Consider the following 21,003-nt stretch of genomic DNA (forward strand, 5'->3'; position numbering starts at 1 on the left):
AACGTATTAGTCATACTACTCGCCACCACCATATATCTCTGAAAGCTAAAGAAGAACGCTGAAACATAAACATAGTTAAAGCTTTTTATATTAACAATAATGGAACTAGTTCATTTAAGTTTATTAATCACATACATAATAAAATAATCGAATCAGTGCGTTCAATATTCGTTTATATCGGTCTGTCTATACAAGCCACTATTCGCAGGCAGATGGCTCCCTCTTGTGGTTAACGTTAGCATATTTTTCAATGCAGGCTAGTTATAGGATATTAAATGCCATGGACTCATTCATTACAAAGGCTACGCAGTTAGTATGGAAGCTATTCCACGCCGCATTTCCTATTGTCAAATGACAATGTCTAAGAATGAAAACTCAATATACAAATGAACAAAAGGGCACATTGAATATTATGAAAACTCCACACGAGATTTAACAAACCATCATATCGTGTGCAAACTCTACACATTAATTAACAAAAGACCGCATGCGAGTTGATTAGAGCAGTCTTTATTTGATTTCAAAACGATCCACCTTGTAGCATCATTATCACCACCAAGTTTGTTAATTATCATTCATAAAGACGCAATACAAATGTCAATCAAAAGCCACGTCAATTAATACAATGTTTCGATCTATGTTTCGACGATCTATGGCTGCGTCCGGTATAGTATATACTATCTACTATTTAGGATGTCAAAATAGTATTAGTATGTCCGAAACCAAAAGTAGCCAGTAAAAAATTCACATAACTATTGAAAGATCACATACATAGCCATTTCATTTTTTTCTCTTTCAGCTGTAACTGAAGAAAGTTCGTAAAATCTATATTCTGAACATTGAATTACCGATCTGTTCTCGCTCATCGTAAGGGGTTGAGGGGAACTACTAGTAGCGTTCCTGTAGATGCAGGACGGACAGTAGAGAATGTAGCACCGACGTTCCCATCTTAGCTAAATTGTATCCAGACAGCAACGACGAGAAGAGAACAGACCCGTCCATATTACTGCCGCTGTTTCAGGTACTACACTATGTCTAAAATGCATTGTCATGCCAACGCATTACACTTAAAACCAGCAATGACGTTGCGTAAATAGATTGTAGTGTTCATTTATCACGGTCAAATCGCATAGCTTGTCAAAATGTTTCTGTAGTAAGCTGTCGATGGCCTGGTAACAGTTTTATTGCGCATTTAAGATTCATCCTGGCGTCTTTACGAAGACATGATTTAACTAAGACGGTCGAAGTGGTTTGAGAACGTTTCATTGTTTATCACAGGTTGGTTTAGCAAAGGTGAGCGTCTTTATTGTCTGCTTCCCAATACCGAGTCGACATGGGGCTCAATACGTCAGATCCCACCTCCCGGCTGAGACTATTGGTTGTTCCGAGTGTCTAAAACGTTTTCCGGCGCAGTGATTAGTAGCTCGGGGCACTGTCGGTAGCTGACGAGCTCCTCTGCTTTCTTCATCGCGGCCTACAGTATGGCATGTATCACGTGTAGGACTGTCAGGTATTAGGCAGATAATGTTTTTGTCGCCGAATAGGAGCCGAATAGGTTGCGTTGTTCTGAATAGTACATAATATCTGTATGTCTTTATTTTTGTGACTGTCAACAACGTACGGCTATCTAGCCCCAGCTGGCTGTACACCAACGCTACTCAACTCCCAAGTCCGGTGGGCTGCAGTGTCTGCAGGTATCGGCTCCTGCCATGCACTACGCCACCTGATTTCACTAATTATTTACTTCCTTGGATCATGAAATAAGTTAATTCCTGGAAACATGTGGTGTAATGCATGGCTAGACATTGGGATGAGAAGGAGGAATGTAGTGACTTCGGCATGTGCAGAGATATGTGAATGGTTAGTGTTATGCATTTGTTAAAGTGTCTGGAGGTGGACTAAGGATCCGGTCAGTGGCAGGGTGGGAGCAGAGGTATACAGTGCAGTCCGTAAATAAGGACAGTGGTACAATTTCTGCTCTTTTGGCTCTGTACTCCAGCAAATTGGATTTGAAATGAAACAATGAATATGAGGTTAAATACAGACTGTCATCTTTAATTTGAGGCTCTTTGCATCCGTATCGGTTGATCCTTGTGGTAATTGTATCCCTTTTTATGCATAGTCTCCCCCCCCCCCATTTCATGTGTAATTGGACAGTTGGCTTCTCAGCTGTTTCTGATTAGTCGGGTGTATTAATTTTGCTTCCTTAGTGCATGTATAAGAAAGCTGATTCTAGGCTTTTGATTGCCTTTGGTGTCTTGCAAACCACTAGTTAGCTGCTAAAACAAGATGGTCAGGCAACAGGTTACAGTTTGCTGAGTAATACCTAAATTAGCCTGCAGAGTTCCTGAAAAGGGTCTTGTGGACAGTTGAGACCAAGATGACAAGAAGAGAACCAAATTATCTCCCTTCACTTGTGGAACATGGTGGGAGTGTTATAGTTTGGGCATGTTTGGCTGCCTCAGGTGCTAGCTCACTTGACTTCATTAATAGTGTGCTGATAGCAGCAGCAGAATTAATTCTAAATGGTACAGAAGCATCTGCTCAAGTTAAATCAAATGCCTCTAAATGCATTGGGCGGTGCTTCATGCCAGTGCAACTGTTCCCAATAGTTTGATTGAGTAAGTATATTGTTGGCCCATATTGACTGTTTTCCCCTTATTTTTTATATGAAAAGGCTGTAATTCCTACACAGATTGCCAAATATAGATGTTTGCACTGTATATTCCTGAATTTGGCATAAGGTTATGTAATCGGCTATCAGTCCATCAATCAGTATATACAGCAGAGTTGGTAACAATGATTATTGGATTAAAATGGATTGAGGAGGTAAAAACCAATCACAGTGATATGCTCTGACTGTTGCAGTATCAAATGGCTCTCGGTGATTGGATAGGGGAGATTTACTAGAAGCCATAATGGTGATGTTGATGGGGTTGGAGCGGAAGGGAGTCAAGGTTTGTTTCTGTTGGCTACCTGCTCATGTTGAACTGGAAATTAATGAGAATGCAGATGTGGTGGCTAAGATTGCTGGGGGGAGAGAGGGGGTTACAAGGGCGACATGGCTCAGGCAGTAAGAGCAGTCGTCTGGTAGTCGGAGGGTTGCCGGTTCGATCCCCCACCCGGGCTGTGTCGAAGTGTCCCTGAGCAAGACACCTAACCCCCAAATGCTCCTGACGAGCTGGTTGGGGCCCTGGGGTCGGCAGCCGATCGCCGTCGGTGTGTGAGTGTGTGTATGAATGGGTGAATGGAGAAGCATCAATTGTACAGCGCTTTGGATAAAGGCGCTATATAAATGCCTGACATTTGCCATTTTACAAGTAGCATTGGGCAGAAGTGAAGTAATATCATTGGGGATGGCTGTCTGGCAAAGTCAGTGGGACAGTAATAAAGGGAGGCATTACTTTCAAATACTCAAGTCAGTAAAATGAAGATTTGGAGAATTGGAAGGAAGTCATATGGAGCAGATTACAGTGTGGACAGGCTTTTGGGGAGACTATATACTTTCTAAAAACTGTCAAGTCTAATGCAGAAAGTTTGATATCCATGTAATATAGGAGGCTTGGCTGAACATAAAAATAGAAATTCTTTAATATTTATATATATGAGGAGATACCTGTGTTATGGATATGGCGCCATTGTGTTATGGATGTGACAGGTCTGAAATGCACATTGATTGACGATCTACTACCCAATCACATTTTATCAAAACACATTTGTTATCATCTGAAATGGTTTAGAATGTTTTCAAGATGGCTGCCAAATAGCATTGATTTCCTATGGTAATGGGACTAATAAATCAATTTTTACGCATTTTCCTGTTGTTAGCCTACATTTTATCAGATTTCAAAATGGTCACAATCAACTGTTTGGGACATAATAGGTTTAATTGGGAAGTAAGTACATTTTTTCATGCTCAGGTTGACATTGCTGTGGAATTGCCCATAAATGGATAAAATTGGCATTTTTGCCCATTAATCTATAGCCTACTCAAGTGCAAACATGTTTTTAGAAAACTGAAATCTCTAATTTATATAAATAGTCCGACCCTTTGACAGCAATTACAACTTCCAGTCTCTACAAGCTTTGCACACCTGGATTTGGGCTGTTTATCCCATTATTCCTGGCAGATCCTCTCAAGCTCCATCAGGTTGGATGGGAGGCATGTGTGAAATGCAATCTTCTGGTCTCTGATTTTCTATGGGGTTTAAGTCTGGGCTTTGGCTGGGCCACTCTGTCAGAGACTTGACCTGAAGCCACTCCAGCATTGTTTTGACTGTATGCTTCAGGTCATGCTGAAAGGTGAACCGTTGCGCTAGTCTGAGGTCGCATGCATTCTGGAGCAGGTTCTCTTCCAAGGACCTGTCTGTATTTGGCTGCATTCATCCGTCTCTCAATTCTGACCAGTCTCCCTGTCCCTGGCGCTGAGCACCCCAATAGCATGATGCTGCCTCACCATGCTTCACCGTAGGAATGGCATTAGCCAGGTGATGAGCAGTGCCTGGTGTTCACCAGATAGAACTTGAAGTTCTGGTCAAGCACTATCTGATGAGACAAAAATGTTTTTCCTCCTGCTCTGAGTCCTGTAAATGCCAATTGGCAAACTTCTTAAGTGCTGAGGTGGTTGTCCTTCCGGCACATTCTCCCATCTCTGCAGAGGATTTCCGAAGCTCTGTTAGAGTGACCTTTGGTTTCTTCTTGCCCGGTTACTCAATTTGGCCGGAAAGCCAACTCTAGGAACTCCTGGTAGTTCCCAACGTCTGGCATTTCACGATTATTGAGGCCAGGAAACACTCAACGCTTTAGAAATGGTTTTATGCCCTTGCCCTGATCTAAGCCTTCCCACATATTGCAGTGGTCTACAGAGACTTCCTTGGACTTCATGGCTTGGCTTTTGTCCTGGCATGCAGTGTGAATTGTCTGTCCTTATATACACAGGTGTGTACCTTTCTAAACTATGTCCAATCAATTCAATTTGCCACAGGTGAATTCCAATCAGGTTCTGGACACATCTCAATGATAATTAAAGTAGGACATACCTGATCACAATTTGGAGTGCCGCAGCAAACGGTCAGAATACTTATGTAAATGAGAGATTTTTTGATTTTTAATAAATTTGCAGAAATGTCTAAAACCATGTTCTCGCTTTGTCATTATGGGTTATTGAGTGTAGATTGATGGGCAAATAATGGCAATTTAAAAATAATTATTTTTAATTATCCATTTAAAATTAAATCTACAACACAAAGTGTTCAAAAATGGGTCTGAATACTATCTGAAGCCACTGTACACAGTCCCCTCAAAGTATTGGAACAGCAATGTTAATTCCTTTGTTTTTGCTATACGCTGAAGATAATTGAGGTCAAAAGATGTACATGAGATGACAGATCTGAATTTCACCTTTTATTTCCTGCTATTTTTATCTGGATCTGTGCAACAACTTGGGACATATTTAGCCTTGGGTTTTGTGAAGACTGCATTTGTGTTAGAAAAGTTAAACCAACACAAAGTCCAGAGAGCTGTCTTTGGGAGAAAAGCAAACCAATTTGAAGCTTAGAAAAGAGGGGAAATCCCTCTATCAGAGCCATTGCACAAACAATGGGAATAACTAGTACAAAAACGTGGAATCTCCTGAAAAAGAAAGAAACCGCGTACTGAGCAACAGACATCAAACAGCTCAACCAAGGAAAACAACAAAAGTTGATGACAGAAACATTGTGAGAGCTATGAAGAAAAACCCCAAAACATCGGTCAGTGACATCACAAATAATCTCCACAGGGCAGGGGTGAAGGTATCTCAATCAACTGTTTGAAGAAGACTTTGCGAGCACTAATATAGATGCTAAACCACAAGATGCAAACTACTCATCAGTAGTAAGAATCAGAAGGCGAAGAGATGAGCCACAAAGGTTCTGGAACAAAGTTATTTGGACTGATGGAACCAACATTAACCTCTACCAAAGTGATGGAAAGGCCAAAGTGTGGTGAAAGAAGGGGATCTGTTCATGATCCAAACATACAAGCTAATCTGTCAAGCACAGTGGAGGAAGTGTCATGGCTTGAACAAAGGTGAGGGTCATGAATGTTTTAGACTGGCCAAGTCAATCACCAGACCTTAACCTAACTGAGCCTGCATTTCACCTCCTGAAGAGGAGATTGAAGGGAATAGCCCCCCAAAAACAAACAACAACCGAAAGACGCGGCAGTCCAAGCCTGGGAAGGCATCACGAAAGAAGAATGCAACACTTGTGTGATTGTCACTGGGTCGCTGGATTGAACCAGTTATTGCAAGCAGGGGATATACTACCTAATATTCAGTGCTATATACTTTAATTTACTTAAATACTCTCGGTTATCATACTTTTTCTCACCTAAAAAAAAAAAAGAAAAAAAAAGATGCTATATTTTTATATAATTTAACACATCTAGATGTAAATACCAGGAAATATACGTTGAAGTTCTGAACTCATGTGTCGTGCTCACCTTTTTATCTCAACCACAAATTTATTCAGTGTATTGCAAAATGAGTGTATTGCTGTTCCAATAGTTTGAGGGGACTGTATATAAGAAATTTATAAGAAATATGTAATGTTTTACTAAGGTGTGTTTACTAATGGGTTTATAAATAAAGCATGAGTGATTGATTGATATGTTTAAACTTGCAACATATCAATGTTTTATGGTTTTATTTGTTTTAATGTTGTTATTACTTAATGCTGTGATTTTAAATTAGGCCTTCAATTTCTGTGAAGTGACAATTCTTTTTTTTTTTTTTTTTGTACTCCAGCACATTGGATTTGAAATGGTTTCACACATCATTCTGATTAGTCAGGTTTGTTCAGTTGTTTCCTTATGCAGGTATAAGTGGGGTTTCAGTATCTAGTCTTGATTCTAGGCTTGGTTGCCTTTGTTATTGGCATTTGTCATCATGAGGACCAGATTTGTGCCAATTTAAGTCAAGGAAGCCATTATGAGGCTGAGAAACAAAAACAGAGATATTGGCCAAACAGTAGACTTACTAAAACTAACTGTTTGGAACATTACTAAGAAGAAAGAGAGCATGCAGTGCTGGTGTATGTTTGGGATCATTGCCTCGCTGTCCAATGAGTTTGGAGGCATTTGATTTTACTTGAGCAGATTACATGTATCTGTACACTTCAGAACACATTCTGCTTTTGCTATCAGCTGTCATATTATGGTAAATGGTTAGCATTTATACAGCACATTTATCCGAAGCGCTGTACAATTGATGCTTCTCATTCACCCATTCATACACACACTCACACACCAACACACTCGTCAGGAGCATTTGGGGGTTAGGTGTCTAGCTCAGGGACACTTCGACACAGCCAGGGCAGGATTAAACTGGCAACCTTTCGACTGGCAGAGAATTGCTTACCGCCTGAGCCAATGTCGCCCCAAAGGCCAGTGATGGGCCGGCACCACAGGTCCAGCCATACATGCTGAAACTATAACACCCCCGCAATTTTTTTAACTATCATTCCTTTAAGACTCCACACTTTGCTCTTGCCATCAGTCTGCTATAAGTCAATATTAGTCTCATCTGTCCACAAGACCATTTTCCAGAACTCCAGGCTCTGTTTGGTAATACAGTGGTGTGAAAAAGTGTTTGCCCCCTTCCTGATTTCTTATTTCTTTTGCATGTTTGCCACACTTAAATGTTTCAGATCATCAAACAAATTTTTATATTAGTCAGACAACACAAGTAAACACAAAATGCTGTTTTTAAATGAAGGTTTTTATTATTAAGGGAGAAAGAAAATCCAAACCTACATGGCCCTGTGTGAATAAGTGATTGCCCCCCCTGTTAAAACATAACTGTGGTTTATCAAACCTGAGTTCAATTTCTCTAGCCACACCCAGGCCTGATTACTGCCACACAATCTGCTCAATCAAGAAATCACTTAAATAGGACCTGCCTGACAAAGTGAAGTAGACCAAATGATCCTCAAAAGCTAGAAATCATGCTGAGATCTAAAGAAATTCAGGAACAAATGAGAAAGAAAGTAATTGAGATCTATCAGTCTGGAAAAGGTTATAAAGCCATTTCTAAAGCTTTGGGACTCCAGCGAACCACAGTGAGAGCCATTATCCACAAATGGCGAAAACATGGAACAGTGGTGAACCTTCCCAGGAGTGGCCGGCCGACCAAAATTACCCCAAGAGCGCAGCGACGACTCACCCAAGAGGTCGCAAAACAACATCCAAAGAACTGCAGGCCTCACTTGCCTCAGTTAAGGTCAGTGTTCATGTCTCCACCATAAGAAAGAGACTGGGCAAAAATGGCCTGCATGGCAGAGTTCCAAGACGAAAACCACTGCTGAGCAAAAAGAACATTAAGGCTCGTCTCAATTTTGCCAGAAAACATCTTGATGATCCCCAAGACTTTTGGGAAAATACTCTGTGGTCTGACGAGACAAAAGTTGAACTTTTTGGAAGGTGTGTGTCCCATTACATCTGGCGTAAAAGTAACACCGCATTTCAGAAAAAGAACATCATACCAACAGTAAAATATGGTGGTGGTAGTGTGATGGTCTGGGGCTGTTTTGCTGCTTCAGGACCTGGAAGACTTGCTGTGATAAATGGAACCATAAATGCGGTCTACCAAAAAATCCTGAAGGAGAATGTCCGGCCATCTGTTCTTGACCTCAGGCCGAAACAAACTTGGGTTCTGCAGCAGGACAATGATCCAAAATACACCAGCAAGTCCACCTCTGAATGGCTGAAGAAAAACAAAATGAAGACTTTGGAGTGGCCTAGTCAAAGTCCTGACCTGAATCCAATTGAGATGCTGTGGCATAACCTTAAAAAGGCGGTTCATGCTCAAACCCTCCAATGTGGCTGAATTACAACAATTCTGCAAAGATGAATGGGCCAAAATTCCTCCACAGCGCTGTAAGAGACTCATTGCAAGTTATCGCAAACGTTGATTGCAGTTGTTGCTGCTAAGGGTGGCCCAACCAGTTATTAGGTTTAGGAGGCAATCACTTTTTCACACAGGGCCATGTAGGTTTTTTTTTTTTTCTCCCATAATAATAAAAACCTTCATTTAAAAACTGCATTTTGTGTTTACTTGTGTTGTCTTTGACTAATATTAAAATTTGTTTGATGATCTGAAACATTTAAGTGTGACAAACATGCAAAAAAATAAAAATAAAAATAAATAAATAAATATCAGGAAGGGGGCAAACACTTTTTCACACCACTGTACATAGCTAACCCGGCCATCCCGTCTGTATATATATTTGTGAAGATGTCTTTGGAGTGTAGTCACTGACAAATCCAAGCCTGCCTCCTGAGGAGTATTTCTAATTTCTTGGATGGGTATTTGGGAGTTTTTCTTCATTATGGTGAGAATTATTTGGTCATCATCAGCTGTAGAGATCGTCCTTGGCCTACCAGCCCCTTTGCAATTACATTTATTTTTCAGCTTCATAATGGCTTTCTTGACAGTCACTGGCACAACTCTGGTCCACCAAAGTGCTATGCAAACTAGCCAAGATGTGTTTTTAAATGCTATGTAGCAAAAGCTGAGCGCATTTCCAAAGCAAATACTGTGGCCTATATAAAAGTGCAAATCACGGAAACGCTTTGAGAGGATATGAAGATTGTCTTTCTGAATACTTTAAAGACGATATGGACCATAATATTTTACTTTTGTAACAATGAAGAAAAGGTCCAGAAATATTTATTTTAATAACATAAGGAAGGAACACTGAATGTCACGTTTTCCTGCTAGTTTTGTGGCACCTTTTCGAAGTGAAAGCGCACTCATTGATGTTTGTGCTGAGAATTAGATGCAGTCAGTCTCAGTCTAATGACAAAAAAAGCTTATAGCTGACCTAACGAAAGGTGGCATCAATTTTCATACAGATTATGAAAGTGAAAAACAATTTTTTTAAATGGCCAAAAAAGGCATAACTGAATCGATTTCAGCTTTTTATTTCTAAATTATAGCAGTTTTGTTTTTGTCTGCATATTATGCACGCTGAGAAAAGCAAAGATAAAACTCAAAACCGAGAAAGTAAGCTAATTAAAGAAACACAAAGTGTTTCACATTCCGCTGCTTCTCCATAAAGCACACACTGTCTCTATCTCTTGCACATAAATTCTTTAGATAACACACAACTTTGATTGCGTTCTGTGAGCAGGTGCGACTTATAAAATCAGTTTACATTTCATGCAGATGGTTCCTGCTCAGGCCTTTTGGCTGTTAAGGAACCATTTGCTATCATGGTACACCATGCGACCAGACACTTATGCTAATGCACAAGAGAATTACTTTTGCCTGCGACTATTCGACTGAAAAAATCGTAGTCGTGGAAAGGTTATCTGGCTGATGGTCATTGGGAGGCTGCCCTACATTTTTCCATTGTCCATATCACAACCTAACTCCAACACCATATCAGCATTAATACTTTTACACACTTTTGTACAAGCCTCTGACAATCCGTGAGAAAAGGACACTTTAAATGGAAATGGTTATTCATTACTTTGCCAATGCAAATGTGTAGAAGCCTTGGTTTCCTAAATATTCATCAATTTTGTTAACATTTTTTAACTCATTCTTAAAATTCAGCTTTTCTTGTATGGAAATGACAGTGGGATTTGTGTTAAATGATAATGACTCTGTATTAACTGCTGCACATGTGACGGAAATGATTTACTAGCCTGAGCTGTAAACGCCTGGCGTCCTTCAGAGCGTTGGTTCTGTTATGATTGATCTACTCAAAGTAAATCTGCCTTTCTCTCCAATGCCTACCCAGCCACAGACTTCACCACACCTCACCGCCCCAGACGGGACATTAATCCTCGGACATCAGTCCCTCAAACTGAGTAAACAAATAGTCTAAAATCCAGTGCAATCGATTTTGACGAGCGCTCACCCAAGGTGAGATTTGAACCCGTACCTCTCACTTGCCCGAAGGCTCCAAAGAAGAATGCGTTCCCAGCTGGTCAAGGCCGATATTGTGATTTTGATCCTGAGGGTTCTTGCTGAGTGGCCTTTGCGTTACTGCAGCTCACTGTCTACTAACGAACGAGGCAAGCTACACAGGCTACATAAGTCACTCTGGGTAACATTGTCTGCTGAAATGTGTTCTGATGCCCCCTATGTGTGCATGGCATGTGCAGCAGGAGTGGTTTCCGTGGTGATGGACCCTCCTGGCAGACGAGACGAGCGTGTGCAGCAGCAGGAACGCCTGCAAAGGGAAGAGGCTTACTACCACTTTATCAATGGGCTGAGCGAAGAGGAGTACCGGCTAATGAGGGACAGCAACCTGCTCGGCACCCCTGGTCAGACTGCACCCAGTTCACCCTCTGCCCCCCCCCCCCCCCCACACACACACACATCACCTGCCCTGTAACTGCCTGATCCATGACCTTTAACTCATCCTTCAATATCTGCATTTCACAGCCATTCCAATGCCTGGAGAGATTGTGTGTCCTTCTTGCTTTTCCACAGCTGTGGGCTTTGCAGTTATTCAGTCCTGCCATCTTGGTCCCCTTGATCTTCATTGGGCCAGACGGGTAAAGGTCCATGATCTTGGTCTTGGATGGCATTATTATGGCTAGCAATAATGTTTCTATTGAGGGTAACGGACCTGCGTCAAATCCAGATACTAATGAAATATTTTATTAGAAAATGCAGTTGTTGTTTTTTTTTTGGTCGTTTTTATGCATTTGAACTATTTTCAAATTAACTGCCCCAAACAAATGTTTTGTATTTGAAGCAATTTAAATACTTTCTTGCAAAAAACAAATACTTGTATTTGAAGTATTTTGAAGTGGGCTAAGATAATGGATGGGTGGATGGATTTTTGAAATATTTTTAAATACTTCCCAAAAATACTATTTTAAATACTTTTGTACTCCTAATATACATTGCCTGCCATAATGTTTGGGACAAAGACCCATCATTTATTTATTTGCCTCTACAATTTGAGATTTGTAATACAAAAAATCACATGTGATTGAAGTGCATATTGTCAAATTTATTAAAGGGCATTTTTATACATTTTGGTTTCACCATGTAGAAATTACACCAGGGTTTATGCATAGTCTCCCCATTTCAGGGCACCATAATGTTTGGGACACAGCAATGTTATGTAAATGAAAGTAGTCCTGTTTAGTATTTGCATATCCTTAGTTGTTGAGCATCTTCTCTGGTGATGCTCTGCCAGGCCTGTATTGCAGCCATCTTTAGCTCATGCTTGTTTCGGGGGCTAGTCCCTCTGTAACATATGAAAGGCATGCTCAATTGGATTCAGATCAGGTGATTGACTTGCTTAGAAAACTTAGAAAAACTTCTTTGTTGCTTTATCAGTATGTTTGGGATCAAACAAACAACAAATTCACTCCTGACTTCTGAAGAGTGTGTCTGATCTGCCGGACAGGTTTGGGGATTTTTCTTTATTATGCATAGTATTCTTCTGTCATCTGTGGAGGTCTTTCTTGGCATGCTAGTCCTTTATTAATAATTAAATAAGCTCACCAGAAAAATAATAACCAGTGCTCTCTTTCTTATTAATTATGTTCCAAACAGTTGATTTTGGTAAGCCTAAGGTTTTGGCCTCTATTTTATCATTGCTTCTCAGTTTCATAATTGCTTCTTTGACTTTCATTGGCACAAATTCGGTCTTCATGTTGATGAACAGCAATAATAGTCTCCAAATATGATCAAAGGAGGAGAGGAAAGATTTGGTGCTTAGAGCTCTCTTATACCTTTCATACATTAAGGAGGCAGTTAAACACACCTGAGCAATTATAAAGACATCTGAAGCCATGTGTCCCAAACATTATAGTGCCCTGAAATTGAGGGACTATCTACAAACACTGCTGTAATTTTTACAAGGTGAAACCAAAATGTATAAAAGTACCCTTTAATAAAATCTGAGTGTGCGCTTTAACCACATGTTAACTGCGTGATTCCAAATCTAAAATTGTGGCAAATCAAGACATAATGGGTCTTTGTCTCAAAAATTATGGAGGGCACTGTATATACCATCTAATACAGTGCCCAGGAATATGGGCTTCTGCTGCTAGGGGAGGTGGAGTCATAGCCTGATGGAGACTGAACACACCTGACATTAATCAGGCAAATATGATGCTATATCAATTCTGAATTCAAGCTGTGTGGAGTGTTTGGCATTATGTTTTTTAATTGTGTGTATTGGCCTGCCTTGTATTTCTTCCCCTGCTTGTCTGAGAATCTGCCTTTGTTACTGACATTTCAAGCAACGACGGCCTAAAATCAATACCATAACAAGGCCATTTCAAAAGCATCAAACTTAGTCCCTCACCACCGCCATTCTACTGTTGTGCACAATATCTTGGAGGGGGAAAATCAACGGCAGCCTGCCAGTGTCACAAGATGGAGCTTAATAAAACAGAGTTAGACCTGTTGGGAGTTACTAAGTTGGGAGTTTCTAAACTATCCATTGATGAGAAGAATGTTCTTTGTGAAGCTGTTGATGCTGTTGAGGCCCTCGATGCTGCATGCAAGGTTTGAATATTGTGATAGCCAGCCACATTATTCCATGTATTAGGGGACTGTCCAACCATCTTAGTCACTTCTCCTCCAAGTACAATAGTAAAAGAATGCAACAATTGACAGGCAGCTTACCTGGGGGGTGTACTACGAAGCGAAATTATGGTAATTAAATAAAGTTAGGTAACTTAATTAAATTAAGTGAGGTAACATCAAGCTCTAACCCTGGGTTTCCCGTATACGAAGCTGTTGCGGAAGTGAAGTTTAAGGTGAAATTTGGTTGATTTCCGAATCCAGCCATTTTAACTGCCAACACCCTTACCGAACACAAGCGTGTCAACTGTTAAAGCTCTGCACTTATCCAGCATGTAAAATAAATATTCAATTTAATTTGTTAATTATTACAAAAATAATCATATAAATGTATTAGATAAAGTGCCAAGCAACCTTTTGGATCAATGTGTATCAAAATGCACAACTTAAGATTTATCACGATTTTATGTAATTACAACATAAAACTTGAAGTCTAAATCTAAAGACAAGGGTCAGCTACCTTAAACAAAGAAGTAACCGACAATAGACAAAAAATTGTGCTGGACCCCAGGTGCGTCTTCCTTGCTGCATTCTTCTTCCCAAGCCATAAAGTAATTAACAGCATAGTTTTTGATGATAGAGTGATAGAGACAGAACTGACAGCATTCCACATGATTAACGGAGCAGGCTACTACAGTCATGTGGGCAATGCAAGTTTGTGAAAATAATTTACAAACGGTTTTGCCTGGGTCTCAATGCCAGTTATCAAAACTAGTTACCTGACATTCCCTCTCTTGCAAAAAGGTGCATACACCTGCTAAAAACTTAAATTAATGTATATATCACATATTGAATAGAAAGAAAAGAACACTTCACCAACCATTTTCAACATCTAGTTCATGTCAGAATTCAATAGTGCCGTCATTCCAAAAAATAATTCCAATACAAATAAATGGGGAAAACTAGGGATAGTAACACTAAAACACCATTACATCAAAAGGTAAACACTCATGGTAAACACATGAAATGTCAAATGTTCTAGGCATCTTGATGAAATACAGAAAACAATAAATCCCCTAGGTCAAACATTGTCCTGCTTGTTAAAGGCACTGAGAGTATTGCGATACATCCATAAAATCAAAAGTAAATGTACATACCTCCTTTCAAATATTTGCTTCACACTGGCTTTCAAATAATTCCAATAATAAAAATAAATGCACTTCCAAATACATCAAATCATTAAATACTTTTATTTCTTTTATTTTATTTTTCCCCAAATAACTCAAAGTATTTGCAAGCCCATTAAATATTTTTCAGCTGGATGATCAAACACTACCAGTCGTTATCATGAGGCTTTTGGGATACATTTTCTTAGGCTTTGGCTCAAACTAGTTTGATTGACTGTGGAAATAAAGCTAATTTGGTCCAGTATTTATTCCATTATGTGGCATGTATCACATCTTACAACCCACCTACTGAAAGCGTTGCCCCCTCCACTCCACACCAGTCTTTGTGTTGCAGGTGAGGTGACGGCAGAGGAGCTACGGCAGCGTCTGGATGGAGCCAAGGAGCGTCGGTCCTCCCAGCCGCTCTCCGAGCCCCGGTCACAGAGCAGTGAGACGGGAGATGATGACGGGGGCAGTGGTGAGGGAGGGGGTATTGGGTAATACTGCCCTGATGGTAAAATGCATTTGTAAGTGTTAAACATGGATAATGAAAATGAGTACCCTGTGTTGCAGGGGGTGTGGATGCAGGCAGGGAGGCTTCTAATGGGGACTCGCTGCTTGAGTGGCTGAACACTTTCCGGCGCACGGGCAATGCCACACGCAGTGGGCAGAGTGGGAACCAGACCTGGCGTGCCGTCAGCCGCACTAACCCCAACAGCGGCGAGTTTCGCTTCAGCCTAGAGATAAACATCAACCACGAGCAGCCAGAGCCTGGTGACTCCACAGGTGACCCTGCCTCCGCCACACTCACCCACTCCACCCAAAGCAGGAGGACACAGGCACGGCGCACCCGCAGCAGTCATGGCCCGGCTCTGAATCCACCCCCCCCTGCGCCTGAGCCAGAACAGCACAGCACTAGTCTGAGCAGGGTGACTGCGCTGGATCAGCCAGCAGTCTTGCCCCATGGTGGCCAGGGCAGTGACACTCGGTCTCCTCCTCGGGTTGCACGGGAGGGCCAGGACTGCCCACCTTCAATGTTGGCCCAGCCTGGCCAGCAGAGGGCCTTGCCCTGTAGAAGCAGGACTAGATTGCGGGGGCGGGGCCACAGGACAGGTGGGGCCCACCGCCGTTCTTCACGACGAAGTCGCTCCCCACTGCACAGACCCCCTACCCCTGGCACCAGCCAGGCCGACATACCTGAGCCCTATGGGCAAGCCCAGGTTGCCATGGATATGGCAGGGGAGCCAGCGGTAGATGTGGCACCCTTGACGGAGCCAGTCACGGAGGCAGAGTCTCAAGCAACAGGCACTGTGGGCGGTGGAGTCCGACGTCATCCCACTATCATGCTTGACCTGCAGGTGCGGCGGATCCGTCCCGGGGAGAACCGAGACCGTGACAGCATCGCCAGCCGCACCCGCTCCCGCGTTCGCACCGCTGAAAACACGGTCACCTTTGAAAGCGACAGCGGCGGTTTCCGTCGTACCATTTCCCGGTCGGAGCGTGCCGGAATTCGCACCTATGTCAGCACCATCCGCATCCCACTGCGCCGCATCTCGGAGACCGGCTTGGGTGAGCCCAGCTCCACTGCGCTGCGCTCCATCCTGCGCCAGATCATGACTGGCTTTGGTGAACTTAGTTCCCTTATGGAGACAGAGGCTGACACTGTGGCCACCGTGCCTGGCCCACCTCAGGCTTACCGCATGCACACTGAAGAGACGGGGCACCAGGAGCAGCGCAGTGCCGAAGGGCAAGGTACTGCGGGGGGGAGCGGGGATGAGGAGCGGACGCGTGTAGGTGGGGCTACTGGTGAGACGCGAGTCACTACCAGGGACACCAACAACCTGGTGGAGAATGGCACCCTGCCGATCCTGCGCCTTGCGCACTTCTTCCTCCTAAATGAGGAAGAGGAGGATGAGCACCCACATGGCCTGACCAAAGAGCAGATCGACGATCTGTCCACACGCACCTATGGCCAGGCTAGCTTGGAGGGTGAGCTAGGACGCACCTGCAGTGTCTGCATCAACGAGTACACCCAAGGCAACAAGCTTCGGCAGCTGCCCTGTACGCACGAGTTCCACATCCACTGCATCGACCGCTGGCTATCCCAGAATAACACCTGCCCCATCTGTAGGCAGCCCATACTGGCCACCGACCCCACTCTCTCCACCTGACCCCACCCACCAAGACGGACACCATGCCAAGCACTCCCCCCCCCCCCCCCCCCCACGCACCAAAAAGGATGTGGCCTCTGTAAATATATTAACTTTGTTCTTAACTGATATTGAAGGTGGAACCTAGAAACAACAAACAGGAGAGGAAAATAATTGGCAACATTGCCAAGCAGCAAAACTTCTAATTTAATCTTTATGCTTTCAGTTTCCAGTGCAGCACTTTGTCTCCGTATGTATGGCTTCAGAAAAAATGATTGTAAATGAATGCATCAGCAGCATTTTCATGAATTGCAGACTCCACAGCCTCATACTTGCCTTTCATTGGTTTCCAAGCCAAATCCTTTCTCAGTCTCCAAACCCACGAACATGACAGTGACATGTAAATACATATCACTGCCAAAACCTGCTGTTTCTTCTTACACTTGCCATTTTAACCCCGGAAAACCTAAACCAACTGTCCATCATCAGGACATCAGAACAGTTTGTTTAAATTTTAGTAGGTTGTGTGTATGTGCATGGCAAAGGGGCCATGGACCTCCCTGTCAATAGGATGGGGGTTTCTGTTGAATTGTCGCTGTTTTTATGTTTAGGACCTGATCTGATGCTGAAAGGACATGCTCTACTTTATTGCATTGTCTGTTGTGGGCTGTCTGACTTCTGCAACTCACACGCACTGACGTACCTCTTGAGCCATTATTTCAGTGTGTGCCATCTCTGCGTCTATATCATTCTCTCCCTCAGTTTCCAAAATAAGTCAAATCACATGCATGAAGGGTGCTAAACAATGTTCGATTTTGGTTTTGGGTTCTTTTGGTGGGTGGGAGGTGGGGGTTCAGTTGTTTGAGGTGTGAGGAACAGAACACCTTTATCAATGTTAGTTCATCTCTGTTACATAAAATAATTTTCTGTAAAGTAAATCCAAGAATTTCACTGCATTAAAGATGCGCTTGAGTGAACATCTGTGTAGACTGATTGTATGTAACATTTAAGATGGTAAGTTTTATACAATTCCCTCCACAATTATTCACAGACCCTTCATAAAGATCAACAAAAATAATATGAAATGACTCAAATATTGTGCTATATTTTTACCCACAAAAATAGGAAATTGTTGTATTATACTAATGATGATGTAAAGCCAAATAACCAAAATAATGCTTCTTAAGTTCACTAGATGTGGGACGATCTTAGGAATATAATAGACATTGGGCCTAGAACATGCAAGTGATGTACAATAAGACAGCTTTTACCAATTCTTTGGTTCAAACCAAACCTGATGTCTTTGGTCCAAACCTGTTGTATGAAACATGGGCAATTAGCCTGCTGTTTTCCAAACCTGTTTTTGATGGTACTCATTGAGTAATTTATTAGGTAGACCTGTACACCAGCTTGTTAATGCAAACATTTAATCAGCCAATCATGTGGCAACAGCTAAATGCATACAAGCATGCAGATGTGGTCAAGCAGTTCAGCTATGTTTCAAATGTCAGAATGGGGAAGAAATGTGATCTAAGTGACTTTGACCCTGGAATAATTGTTGGTGCTAGACACAGTGATTTGAGTATCTCAGAAACTGCTGATCTCCTTGGATTTTCACTCACAACAGTCTCTAGAGTTTATGTGCAAAAAACAAAAAACATCCAGTGAGCAGCCATTCTGACGGCTGAATGCACCAATCTGGTGCACTTTGAGTTGAAAACATGTTTTAGTGTATACTACCGCCCATATTTAAAGGTACAATTGGTAATTCCAGACTCCTAACGGTCAAGAGAGGAATTGCAGCAACAACCTCAAACCACAACATTGTTCCCACAGTCTATGAATATAAGGCGTAATGTAAAGCATTATTACACAGTTCATTGTTCTTGTGCACTGTTTTGGAAAGCTGACAGTGACAAATGCAACAGTGCCTGCCGTCTTTTCGTAGTGTTCTATTAAGACTTCATGAAATCTTGACTTTGGTATGCTTTTTGAAGTTTTCACTTTCACTAACTAGCTATATTATGAGCAAGCAAGTTATTTGGCTATGTAACTAGCTGGCTATATGACTAAGATATGATGCAACTGTAATTTGCAGTTTGAGAGAAATAAAGATTTAGCTAGACACGGATGATTGAACACGTAAAGAGATCAAAGGAACCTGTAGCTGCCCAAATTGCACTCCAGACAAGTGATCACTGAAACTCCGTATACTATTGCTCATCTAGTAAGAAAACAATACCAATTTGCTATCAGTAACAACAAGCAAATGAGCTATTACTAGTTAGCTTCCTGAATTTACAAATATCCACCTGAAGCACAACGCTTGGGCACTATGCATCCCTACTACATTTGTGTTCAAATAAATAGTGCGTTAAAAAAGTGAATAAAGTGCAAATATTTTTTAATAGCTTTAAGTTCAATATCTCAAGTTGTGGAAAGATTACACATTCAATTCCAAATCAAAGCATTAGCAAACTGCATTTTTAATGTCACCCCACATGTTTTCAATGCGGTTGAGGTCGGGGGATTGAGCTGGCTACTCCATTACCTCAATCTTGTTGCTCACTTACTCGTGTGTTTGTGGTTGTTTCAGGGGCATTTCCTCTTCAGCATAAGGCAACATAATCTAGTATTTTGATGTGATCCATGATCCCTGGTACACGAACCCAACACCGTAGTATGGAAAACATTCCCATACCATGATTTTTGAACCACCATGCTTCACTATCTTGAATTCAGTACCCGGGGGCCGTCTGATGTACTGTCAACCCGAAAAGAACAATTTTACTCTCATCAGTCCGCAGAATGTTACACCATTTCTCTTTGGGCCATTCAATGTGTTCCTTGGCAAATTTTAACCGATTCTGCACATGCCCTTTTTTCAACAATGTGCTTTATGGGGGCTTCTTGCTGATAGCTTTGCTTTGATGAAATGTATTCTGACTGTAGCAGTACCTACAGGTCATTGTAGATCATCTTTGATCTTTCTGGAGCTGATGAATGCCTGAATTTTTGCCATTCTGACTATTCTTCGAGCCGTTTGAACAGTAGTTGCTCGTTTTCTTCCGCTTGTTTTGGGTTTTTGTTGCATTTTAAAGCATTTGAGATCATTTTATCTGAGCGTCCTATAATTTGCTGCACTTATTTATACGTTTTCCCCTCTCCAATCAACTTTTTGATCAAATGACGTCCCTCTGAACAATGTTTGGAACGGCCCATTTTACTTAGCAACTTAGAAATATATTTTATAACAATGTGTGAAACATTTGCTCCCCTTCTTCCTTAATAAAGGACAGTTAATGACACCTGTTTTTTTCACAGAATGAATGAATTCTCTTATTCTCTACACTGCTATTATTTTGAACATGCCCCTTTCAATGAATGACTCAATTACTCAGAACAAGCAGCATGCATGTCATGACAGTTGGGTCTGTTGTTTTTCTATTACATCTACAAGTATTTGCCATGCAGAAATATCACTGCTACTAATAACAGTGGTTCATCAGGTTACTGATGTTGCACTGCTATTTTCTTGAACGCAACTGTATGTTCATATTGCCTATATTTTATCGTAAGTGGATATTTGTAAATTTGTCAAGCTAAGTATAGCTAATTTGCTTGTTGCTACCGATAGCGAACTGGTATTGTTTTCTTACTAGATATGTAGTCTTCGCTTGGAAGCAATAAAAGTGTACAATGTTTTGATACAGTGATGGCCTGACAAATGTACACTTTGAAAGTCAACATGTCAGTGATAGGAAGGGATTTACAATGGTCTTGAAACGATGTTTAACACAAAAATATTACCTAGTGTACCTTTAACCAAAAAATGCAAATAATGTTTCTCTGTCAGTTTGAGAAAATGGTGATGTCAGATTGTAAGATGTGTGCAAAAAACAAGACTGAAGAAGGTCCTGTGGCAAAGGTGCTTTGGTGGCATATACTGCCTTGTGATGGACCGAGCAAGCAGGCACGAGGACACAAAGTCGAGTGCAAAATTAAGGGTTTTAATTTACCCAAAAATCAGGCAAAAGGTAACAAACCCAATTGTGAATTACAAAAAGATAATAAAAACCATAAATTGTGGGCCCAAACTATATTATAAATAACGGAACAGAAAATAGAACTGAACAGAACAGGA

At 41.5% G+C, this 21,003-nt stretch overlaps 1 protein-coding gene across 2 annotated transcripts; it reads left to right on the forward strand.

Annotated features, from left to right (window-relative positions):
- Window positions 1-880: 880 nt before the first annotated feature.
- rnf6 (ring finger protein (C3H2C3 type) 6) lies at window positions 881-17,893 on the forward strand. Of its 2 annotated transcripts, none has more exons than XM_061237890.1 (4): window positions 881-1,021; window positions 11,155-11,316; window positions 15,065-15,187; window positions 15,283-17,892. In XM_061237890.1, exons 2-4 carry the CDS (start codon window positions 11,175-11,177, stop codon window positions 16,878-16,880), a joined length of 1,863 nt encoding a protein of 620 aa, XP_061093874.1. In that variant the 5' UTR covers window positions 881-1,021; window positions 11,155-11,174; the 3' UTR covers window positions 16,881-17,892. The 2 variants fall into 2 exon arrangements, with proteins under 2 accessions (XP_061093874.1, XP_061093875.1); XM_061237891.1 differs by having other exon boundaries at window positions 891-1,021; window positions 11,158-11,316; window positions 15,283-17,893.
- Window positions 17,894-21,003: the final 3,110 nt, after the last annotated feature.

Source organism: Conger conger, chromosome 4 (genome assembly GCF_963514075.1).
Source record: "Conger conger chromosome 4, fConCon1.1, whole genome shotgun sequence".
Lineage (NCBI taxonomy): Eukaryota > Metazoa > Chordata > Actinopteri > Anguilliformes > Congridae > Conger > Conger conger.

Bases quoted from the DNA above. Each gene is read 5' to 3' on its own strand.
- rnf6 (XM_061237890.1), top strand. From the start codon at position 11,175: ATGGACCCTCCTGGCAGACGAGACGAGCGTGTGCAGCAGCAGGAACGC. The intron at 11,317-15,064 runs GTCAGACTGCAC...TTTGTGTTGCAG, and splicing joins CAACCTGCTCGGCACCCCTG to GTGAGGTGACGGCAGAGGAG. The intron at 15,188-15,282 runs GTGAGGGAGGGG...CCTGTGTTGCAG, and splicing joins AGATGATGACGGGGGCAGTG to GGGGTGTGGATGCAGGCAGG.